Source organism: Corvus hawaiiensis (assembly GCF_020740725.1).
Source record: "Corvus hawaiiensis isolate bCorHaw1 chromosome 38 unlocalized genomic scaffold, bCorHaw1.pri.cur SUPER_38d, whole genome shotgun sequence".
NCBI lineage: Eukaryota > Metazoa > Chordata > Aves > Passeriformes > Corvidae > Corvus > Corvus hawaiiensis.
In genome coordinates, this window is record NW_025963270.1 from 37,501 (window position 1) to 48,131 (window position 10,631).

The 10,631-nt window shown below is 63.5% G+C and overlaps 1 protein-coding gene across 1 annotated transcript in view; it reads left to right on the forward strand.

Annotated features, from left to right (window-relative positions):
• Nucleotides 1-9,860, forward strand: part of LOC125320826 (retinal guanylyl cyclase 1-like) — a 46,065-nt gene extending 36,205 nt beyond the window's left edge. The window contains 4 exon segments of the mRNA XM_048293256.1: nucleotides 736-830; nucleotides 4,106-4,191; nucleotides 8,192-8,294; nucleotides 9,382-9,860. Coding sequence (XP_048149213.1) covers nucleotides 736-830; nucleotides 4,106-4,191; nucleotides 8,192-8,282 — 272 coding nt within the window. The 3' untranslated portion in view covers nucleotides 8,283-8,294; nucleotides 9,382-9,860.
• Nucleotides 9,861-10,631: the final 771 nt, after the last annotated feature.

Below are 10,631 nucleotides of genomic sequence, written 5' to 3' on the forward strand. Positions count from 1 at the left end.
GGGATGGAATGGGATGGGATGGGATGGGATGGGATGGGACGGGATGGGATGGATGGGATGGGACGGGGATGGGATGGGATCCATGGGATGGGATGATGGGATGGGATGGGCCATGGGATGGGATGGGATGGGATGGGATGGGATGGGATGGGATGTGGGATGGGGATGGGATTGGGATGGATGGGATGGGAATGGGGATGGGATGGGATGGATGATGGATCGGGCCTGGGATGGATGGGATGGGATGGGATGGGAATGGGATGGAAGGGGATGGGATGGGATGGGATGGGATGGGATGGGGATGGGGATGGGGTCGGGGTCGGTCCGTGGGGGTTTTTGGGGGGGTCCCGGGGGTTTTTTGGGGTCGGGGTCGGTCCGTGGGGGTTTTTGGGGGGTCCCGGGGGTTTTTTGGGGTCGGGGTCGGTCCGTGGGGGTTTTTGGGGGGGTCCCGGGGGTTTTTTGGGGTCGGGGTCGGTCCATGGGGGTTTTTGGGGGGGTCCCGGGGGTTTTTTGGGGTCGGGGTCGGTCCGTGGGGGTTTTTGGGGGGGTCCCGGGGGTTTTTTGGGGTCGGGGTCGGTCCGTGGGGGTTTTTGGGGGGTCCCGGGGGTTTTTTGGGGTCGGGGTCGGTCCGTGGGGGTTTTTGGGGGGTCCCGGGGGTTTTTTGGGGTCGGGGTCGGTCCGTGGGGGGTTTTGAGGTGTTTTTGGGGGGGTTTCTGACCCCCTCCCCCCCCCCAGCCTATCGCATCCACGTGAACCAGCGCACCGTCGCCATCCTGCTCTCGCTGCAGGAGGGCTTCAAGGTCGACATCCGCGGCAAGACCGAGCTCAAGGTGAGCCCCAAACGGCCCCAAAACACCCCAAAGTTCCCAAATACGGCCCCAAACGGCCGCAAAACGCCCCAAATACAGCCCCAAACGGCCCCAAACACCCCAAAACACCCCAAAGTTCCCAAATACAGCCCCAAATGGCCGCAAAATGCCCCAAATACAGCTCCAAAACACCCAAAACCACCCCAAATCACCCCGAAGTCCTAAAATACAGCCCCAAACGGCCCCAAGCACCCCAAATCACCCCAAATCCAGCCCCAAACAGCCCCAAATGGCCCCAAAGAGCCCCAAACCATCCCAAACACAGCCCCAAACAGCCCCAAATGGCCCCAAAACACCCCTCAAATCCCCAAATGGCCCCAAAACACGCCAAGAAACCCCAAATCCGGCCAAAACCACCCCAAAAGAACCCAAATACACCCCAGAACAGCCCAAACACGGCCCCAAACCCCTCAAACCCACCCCAAAACTGACCTCAAACCCACCCCAAAACGACCCCCAAAGCACAGCAAGCTTACAACCCATAACTGCCCCCCAAATGCCCCCAGGCCCCCAAAACTGACCCGTAACTGACCCCAAAACTGACCCCAAAACTGACCCCAAAACTGCCCCAAAACTGACCCCAAAACTGACCCCATACCTGACCCCATAACTGCCCCATACCTGACCCCAAAACTGACCCCATACCTGACCCCATCCCTGACCCCATAACCGACCCCATACCTGACCCCATCCCTGACCCCATACCTGACCCATACCTGACCCCAAAACTGACCCATAACTGACCCCCATACCTGACCCCAAAACTGACCCATAACTGACCCCATACCTGACCCCATAACTGACCCCATAACTGACCCCATACCTGACCCCATCCCTGACCCCATACCTGACCCCATACCTGACCCCATACCTGACCCCATAACTGACCCCAAAACTGACCCCATACCTGACCCATACCTGACCCCATACCTGACCCCATACCTGACCCCATAACTGCCCCATACCTGACCCCAAAACTGACCCCATACCTGACCCCATCCCTGACCCCATACCTGACCCCATACCTGACCCCATACCTGACCCATAACTGACCCATCCCTGACCCCATACCTGACCCATACCTGACCCCAAAACTGACCCATAACTGACCCCATACCTGACCCCATAACTGACCCCATACCTGACCCCATAACCGACCCCATACCTGACCCCATCCCTGACCCCATAACTGACCCATAACTGACCCATACCTGACCCATACCTGACCCCATAACTGACCCATAACTGACCCATCCCTGACCCCATACCTGACCCCATAACCAACCCCATCCCTGACCCCAAAACTGCCCCATCCCTGACCCCGTCCCTGACCCCATACCTGACCCCACACCGCAGGGGAAGGGTGTGGAGGACACAGCGTGGCTGTTCCTCCTGACCCCATCCCTGACCCCATAACTGACCCCATAACTGCCCCAAAACTGCCCCATACCTGACCCCAAAACTGCCCCAAAACTGCCCCATAACTGACCCCATCCCTGACCCCATAACTGACCCCATAACTGACCCCATAACTGACCCCGCACCGCAGGGAAGGGTGTGGAGGACACAGAGTGGCTGTTCCTCCTGACCCCATAACCAACCCCATCCCTGACCCCATCCCTGACCCCATCCCGGACCCCATAACCAACCCCGCACCGCAGGGGAAGGGTGTGGAGGACACAGCGTGGCTGTTCCTCCTGACCCCATCCCTGACCCCATAACTGACCCCATACCTGACCCCATACCTGACCCCAAAACTGCCCCAAAACTGCCCCATACCTGACCCCAAAACTGCCCCAAAACTGCCCCATAACTGACCCCATCCCTGACCCCATAACTGACCCCATACCTGACCCCACACCCGCAGGGGAAGGGTGTGGAGGACACAGCGTGGCTGTTCCTCCTGACCCCATCCCTGACCCCATAACTGACCCCATAACTGCCCCAAAACTGCCCCATACCTGACCCCAAAACTGCCCCAGAACTGCCCCATAACTGACCCCATCCCTGACCCCATCCCTGACCCCATCCCTGACCCCATAACCAACCCCGCACCGCAGGGGAAGGGTGTGGAGGACACAGCGTGGCTGTTCCTCCTGACCCCATCCCTGACCCCATAACTGACCCCATAACTGCCCCAAAACTGCCCCATACCTGACCCCAAAACTGCCCCCAAAACTGCCCCATAACTGACCCCATCCCTGACCCCATAACTGACCCCATAACTGACCCCATAACTGACCCCGCACCGCAGGGGAAGGGTGTGGAGGACACAGAGTGGCTGTTCCTCCTGACCCCATACCTGACCCCATAACTGACCCCATACCTGACCCCATACCTGACCCCAAAACTGCCCCATAACTGACCCCATCCCTGACCCATACCTGACCCCATACCTGACCCCATACCTGACCCCATACCTGACCCATACCTCACCCCATAACTGACCCATAACTGACCCATCCCTGACCCCATACCTGACCCCATAACCAACCCCATCCCTGACCCCAAAACTGCCCCATCCCTGACCCCCGTCCCTGACCCCATACCTGACCCCCACACCGCAGGGGAAGGGTGTGGAGGACACAGCGTGGCTGTTCCTCCTGACCCCATCCCTGACCCCATAACTGACCCCATAACTGCCCCATAACTGACCCCATCCCTGACCCCATCCCTGACCCCATAACTGACCCCATAACTGACCCCATAACTGACCCCCGCACCGCAGGGGAAGGGTGTGGAGGACACAGCGTGGCTGTTCCTCCTGACCCCATAACCAACCCCATCCCTGACCCCATCCCTGACCCCATCCCTGACCCCATAACCAACCCCCGCACCGCAGGGGGAAGGGTGTGGAGGACACAGCGTGGCTGTTCCTCCTGACCCCATACCTGACCCCATAACTGACCCCATACCTGACCCCATACCTGACCCCAAAACTGCCCCAAAACTGCCCCATACCTGACCCCAAAACTGCCCCAAAACTGCCCCCATAACTGACCCCATCCCTGACCCCATCCCTGACCCCATCCCTGACCCCATAACCGACCCCATAACTGACCCCATACCTGACCCCATACCTGACCCCAAAAGTGCCCCAAAACTGCCCCATACCTGACCCATACCTGACCCCAAAACTGCCCCAAAACTGACCCATACCTGACCCCATCCCTGACCCCATAACCGACCCCATAACCGACCCCATAACTGACCCCATACCTGACCCCGCACCGCAGGGGAAGGGTGTGGAGGACACCTATTGGCTCGTGGGGCGCGAGGGGTTCACCAAACCCATCCCCACCCCCCCCGACCTCCTGCCGGGGTGAGTTGGGCGGTGTGGTGGGGCGGTTATGGGGTCACGGGGCGGTTATGGGGTCACGGGGAGGTTATGGGGTCATGGGGGCGGTTATGGGGTCATGGGGAGGTTATGGGGTCATGGGGCGGTTATGGGGTCATGGGGAGGTTATGGGGTCATGGGGAGGTTATGGGGTCAGGGGGCGGTTATGGGGTCAGGGGGGTGGTTATGGGGTCATGGGGGGCAGTTATGGGGTCATGGGGAGGTTATGGGGTCATGGGGCGGTTATGGGGTCAGGGGGCGGTTATGGGGTGAGGGGGCGGTTATGGGGGTGAGGGGGCGGTTATGGGGTCATGGGGGGCGGTTATGGGGTCAGGGGGCGGTTATGGGGTCACGGGGCGGTTATGGGGTCATGGGGAGGTTATGGGGTCATGGGGAGGTTATGGGGTCAGGGGGCGGTTATGGGGTCAGGGGGGTGGTTATGGGGTCATGGGGGGCAGTTATGGGGTCATGGGGAGGTTATGGGGTGAGGGGGCGGTTATGGGGTCACGGGGCGGTTATGGGGTCATGGGGAGGTTATGGGGTCATGGGGCGGTTATGGGGTCATGGGGAGGTTATGGGGTCATGGGGGGCGGGTTATGGGGTCATGGGGAGGTTATGGGGTGAGTGGGGCGGTTATGGGGTCAGGGGGGTGGTTATGGGGTCATGGGGGGCAGTTATGGGGTCATGGGGGAGGTTATGGGGTGAGGGGGCGGTTATGGGGTCACGGGGCGGTTATGGGGTCATGGGGAGGTTATGGGGTCATGGGGCGGTTATGGGGTCCATGGGGAGGTTATGGGGTCATGGGGGCGGTTATGGGGTCATGGGGCGGTTATGGGGTCATGGGGCGGTTATGGGGTGAGTGGGGCGGTTATGGGGTGAGGGGGAGGTTATGGGGTCATGGGGCGGTTATGGGGTCAGGGGGCGGTTATGGGGTCATGGGGGCGGTTATGGGGTCAGGGGGGTGGTTATGGGGTCATGGGGGGGCGGTTATGGGGTTATGGGGGCGGTTATGGGGTCAGGGGGCGGTTATGGGGTTATGGGGGCGGTTATGGGGTCATGGGAGGTTATGGGGTCATGGGGGCGGTTATGGGGTCAGGGGGGGTGGTTATGGGGTGAGTGGGGCGGTTATGGGGTCATGGGGCGGTTATGGGGTCATGGGGAGGTTATGGGGTCAGGGGGCGGTTATGGGGTCAGGGGGGTGGTTATGGGGTCATGGGGGGCGGTTATGGGGTCACGGGGCGGTTATGGGGTCATGGGGGGCGGTTATGGGGTCATGGGGGTGGTTATGGGGTGAGTGGGGCGGTTATGGGGTGAGGGGGCGGTTATGGGGTCAGGGGGGCACTTATGGGGTCGGGGGTGGTTATGGGGTCACGGGGGGCGGTTATGGGGTCATGGGGCAGTTATGGGGTCATGGGAGCAGTTATGGGGTCATGGGGGGCGGTTTATGGGGTCGGGGGGTGGTTATGGGGTCAGGGGGCGGTTATGGGGTCATGGGGCAGTTATGGGGTCGGGGCGGTTATGGGGTCAGGGGGGCGGTTATGGGGTCATGGGGGCGGTTATGGGGTCATGGGGCGGTTATGGGGTGAGGGGGGCAGTTATGGGGTCGGGAGTGGTTATGGGGTCGGGGGCGGTTATGGGGTCATGGGGCGGTTATGGGGTCACGGGGCGGTTATGGGGTCGGGGGCGGTTATGGGGTCAGGGGGGCGGTTATGGGGTCACAGGGCGGTTATGGGGGTCATGGGGAGGTTATGGGGTCATGGGGAGGTTATGGGGTCATGGGGGCGGTTATGGGGTCATGGGGCGGTTATGGGGTCAGGGGGCGGTTATGGGGTCATGGGGGCAGTTATGGGGTCATGGGGGCGGTTATGGGGTGAGGGGGCGGTTATGGGGTGAGGGGGCGGTTATGGGGTCACGGGGGGCGGTTATGGGGTCATGGGGGCGGTTATGGGGTCGGGGGTGGTTATGGGGGTCGGGGGTGGTTATGGGGTCAGGGGGCGGTTATGGGGGTGAGGGGGAGGTTATGGGGTCATGGGGCGGTTATGGGGTCATGGGGCGGTTATGGGGTCATGGGGGGCGGTTATGGGGTCATGGGGGCGGTTATGGGGGTCATGGGAGGTTATGGGGTCACGGGGGGGCGGTTATGGGGTCATGGGGCGGTTATGGGGTCATGGGGGGCGGTTATGGGGTCAGGGGGCGTTTATGGGGTCGGGGGTGGTTATGGGGTCATGGGGGCGGTTATGGGGTCATGGGGGGCGGTTATGGGGTGAGGGGGCGGTTATGGGGTCATGGGGGCGGTTATGGGGTCAGGGGGGCAATTATGGGGTCATGGGGCGGTTATGGGGTCATGGGGGCGGTTATGGGGTCATGGGGCGGTTATGGGGTCAGGGGGGCAGTTATGGGGTCATGGGGCGGTTATGGGGTCATGGGGGCGGTTATGGGGTGAGGGGGTGGTTATGGGGTCATGGGGGCGGTTATGGGGTCAGGGGGCGGTTATGGGGTTATGGGGGCGGTTATGGGGTCGGGGGTGGTTATGGGTCATGGGGCGGTTATGGGGTCAGAGGGGCGGTTATGGGGTCATGGGGCGGTTATGGGGTTATGGGGGCGGTTATGGGGTCAGGGGGCGGTTATGGGGTCATGGGGGCGGTTATGGGGTTATGGGGGCGGTTATGGGGTCAGGGGGGCGGTTATGGGGTCATGGGGCGGTTATGGGGTTATGGGGGCGGTTATGGGGTCAGGGGGCGGTTATGGGGTCATGGGGGCGGTTATGGGGTTATGGGGGCGGTTATGGGGTCAGGGGGCGGTTATGGGGTCATGGGGGGCGGTTATGGGGTCATGGGGCGGTTATGGGGTCAGAGGGGCGGTTATGGGGTCATGGGGGCGGTTATGGGGTTATGGGGGCGGTTATGGGGTCAGGGGGTGGTTATGGGGTTATGGGGGCGGTTATGGGGTCAGGGGGGCGGTTATGGGGTCATGGGGCAGTTATGGGGTCATGGGGCAGTTATGGGGTCAGGGGGCGGTTATGGGGTCAGGGGGGCGGTTATGGGGTCATGGGGGGCGGTTATGGGGTCAGGGGGGCGGTTATGGGGTCATGGGCAGTTATGGGGTCAGGGGGCGGTTATGGGGTCAGGGGGCGGTTATGGGGTGAGTGGGGGCGGTTATGGGGGTGAGGGGGGCGGTTATGGTGGTCACGGGGGCGGTTATGGGGTCATGGGGGCGGTTATGGGGTCGGGGGGTGGTTATGGGGTCATGGGGGGCGGTTATGGGGTCAGGGGGGCGGTTATGGGGTCATGGGGGGGCGGTTATGGGGTCCATGGGGGCGGTTATGGGGTCAGGGGGCGGTTATGGGGTCATGGGGCGGTTATGGGGGTCAGGGGGCGGTTATGGGGTGAGTGGGGCGGTTATGGGGTCACGGGGCGGTTATGGGGTCATGGGGGGCGGTTATGGGGTCATGGGGGCGGGTTATGGGGTCAGGGGGGCGGTTATGGGGTCATGGGGGGCGGTTATGGGGTCATGGGGCGGTTATGGGGTCAGGGGGCGGTTATGGGGTCACGGGGCGGTTATGGGGTCATGGGGCGGTTTTGGGGGTCTGGGGTCCCCTGGGAGTCACTGGGATTTGGGAGGGGGTCCTGGGGGGGGTCACTGGGATTTTGAGGGGGGGGGGGTTGAGTGGGGAGGGTCCTCGGGAATTTTGGGGCGGTCTCCAGTTCATGGGGGGGGGGGGGGGGGAGGGGGAGGGGTCCGTGGGTGGGGGAGGGGAGGCAGCGGAGCTGCCGAGGGTTGGGGGAGGAGGGGGATGGGCAATGGGGGGGAGGGGCGGGACCCCCCCCCAAACAACCCTCCAAAAAACCCCAAACCCCAAAAAAATTGCCAAAAAATCGCCAAAAAATCCCCCAAAAATCGCCAAAAAAATCACCAAAAATCAAAAAAAACCTTCCCTGAGCCCCAAAAAACCCCGAAATGGCCCCAAAATGCCCCCCCCCGCCAGGGCCAGCAACCACGGCATCAGCCTGGACGAGATCCCGGCCGAGCGGCGGCGGAAGCTCGAGAAGGCGCGGCCGGGGCAGGTGCTGAAATAGCCCCGCCCACAGGTGAGGAGGCCACGCCCACACGGGGGGCCACGCCCACGGGGTGGGCTAAGCCCCGCCCACAGGCAGGACACGCCCCTCAGGTGGGATAAGCCCCGCCCACAGGCAGGACACGCCCCCAGGGTGGGATAAGCCCCGCCCACAGGCAGGACACGCCCCCAGGGTGGGATAAGCCCCGCCCACAGGCAGGACACGCCCACGGGGTGGGATAAGCCCCGCCCACGGGGTGGGATAAGCCCCGCCCACAGGTAGGACACGCCCCCAGGGTGGGATAAGCCCCGCCCACAGGCAGGACACGCCCCCAGGGTGGGGTAGCCCCGCCCTCAGGTAGGACACGCCCCTCAGGTGGGATAAGCCCCGCCCACAGCAGGACACGCCCACGGGGTGGGATAAGCCCCGCCCTCAGGTAGGACACGCCCCTCAGGTGGGATAAGCCCCGCCCACAGGCAGGACACGCCCCTCAGGTGGGATAAGCCCCGCCCACAGGCAGGACACGCCCCTCAGGTGGGATAAGCCCCGCCCACGGGGTGGGATAATCCCCGCCCACAGGCAGGACACGCCCCTTAGGTGGGATAGCCCCGCCCACAGGTAGGACACGCCCACCGGGTGCGATAAGCCCCCGCCCACAGCTAGGACACACCCCTCACGTGGGATAAGCCCCGCCCACAGGCAGGACACGCCCCTCAGGTGGGATAAGCCCCGCCCCCAGGGTGGGATAAGCCCCGCCCACAGGCAGGACACGCCCCTTAGGTGGGATAGCCCCGCCCTCAGGTAGGACACGCCCACCGGGTGCAGGATAAGCCACGCCCACCGGGTGGGATAAGCCCCGCCCACAGGTAGGACACGCCCCTCAGGTGGGATAAGCCCCGCCCACAGGTAGGACACGCCCCTCAGGTGGGATAAGCCCCGCCCTCCGGTGTGGCCACGCCCACACAGGTAACATAAGCCCCGCCACCAGTCAGGACACGCCCTCCAGGTGAGCCCCGCCCCGGGCCACGCCCTTAACCCGACCCCGCCCCCACCTGGCCATACCCCCCCCATAATTCATCTGTTCCCTCCCCAGCTCATTTGCATCTCATTATCCCCACAGCTGAAGGCGGCCTCGCCCCGCCCCCCCCCCGAGGGGTGGAGCCAGCGGTGATTGGCTGCCCGAGGGAACCCGCCCTGGTGACGTCACAGGAGGCGGAGCCTGGGAGAGACACGGGGGACAAAGGGGGCGGGGCTTGTCCCTTTAAGGGGCGTGGTCTGAGCGGGAGGGGGCGGGGCTTGGCTCTCAAAGGGGCGGGGCTTGATCGGGGGCGTGGTTTGGTCCGGGGCGGGCCCCTGGCAGCCAATAGGAGCCTGACTCTCAGGGATGTTTGTCCAATCAGAGCCCAGGGCGGCCATCTTGGCCCGGCAGCGCCAGCCAATGGCGGCGCAGCTCCGCTCTTAAAGGGCCAGCGCGTGGCGTTCATGTTCCGGCTCGGTTTCTTCCCGGGTTTTCCCCGTTTTTCCCGGATTTTCCCCCATTCCCGAGGCCCCGCCCCTCCCCCAGCCCCATAGAGCCCCCAATAAATTCGATCCCAAAGATTTTGGTAGGAAAAAAACGGGAATTTGGTTCCAAAGGGGCGCGGCCGCCGCCATATTGGGGGGGTGGGGCCACGGTGGCCATGTTGGGGCGGGGCCATGGCGGCCATCTTGGGGGTGGGGCCATGGCGGCCATCTTGGGGGTGGGGTTATGGGCACCATCTTGGGGGTGGGGGCCATGGCGGCCATCTTGGGGTGGGGCCATGGTGGCCATCTTGGGGTGGGGCTATGGCCGCCATCTTGGGGTGGGGCTATGGTGGCCATCTTGGGGCGGGGCTATGGGCACCATCTTTGGGGCGGGGGCCATGGCAGCCATCTTGCAGCTGTGCCCAGGGCAGGCATCTTGGGGTTGGGGCTATGGTGGCCATCTTGTGGGTGGGAGCATGGCAGCCATCTTGGGGGCGGGGCTATGAGCACCATCTTGGGGTGGGGCTATGGCGGCCATCTTGGGGCGGGGCCACGGCAGCCATCTTGGGGTGAGCCATGGTGGCCATGTTGGGGTGGGGCCATGGTGGCCATCTTGGGGGTGGGGCTATGGCAGCCATCTTGGGGGGTGGGGGCCATGGCAGCCATCTCAGAGGCGGTGCTATGGCCGCCATCTTGGAGGTGGGGCTATGGGCACCATCTTGGGGGCGGGGCGATGGTGGCCATCTTGGGGTGGGGCTATGGGCACCATCTTGGGGGCAGGGCCATGGCAGCCATCTTGGGGGTGGGGTTATGGGCACCATCTTGGGGGTGGGGCTATGGCGGCCATCTTGGGGCAGGGCCATGGCG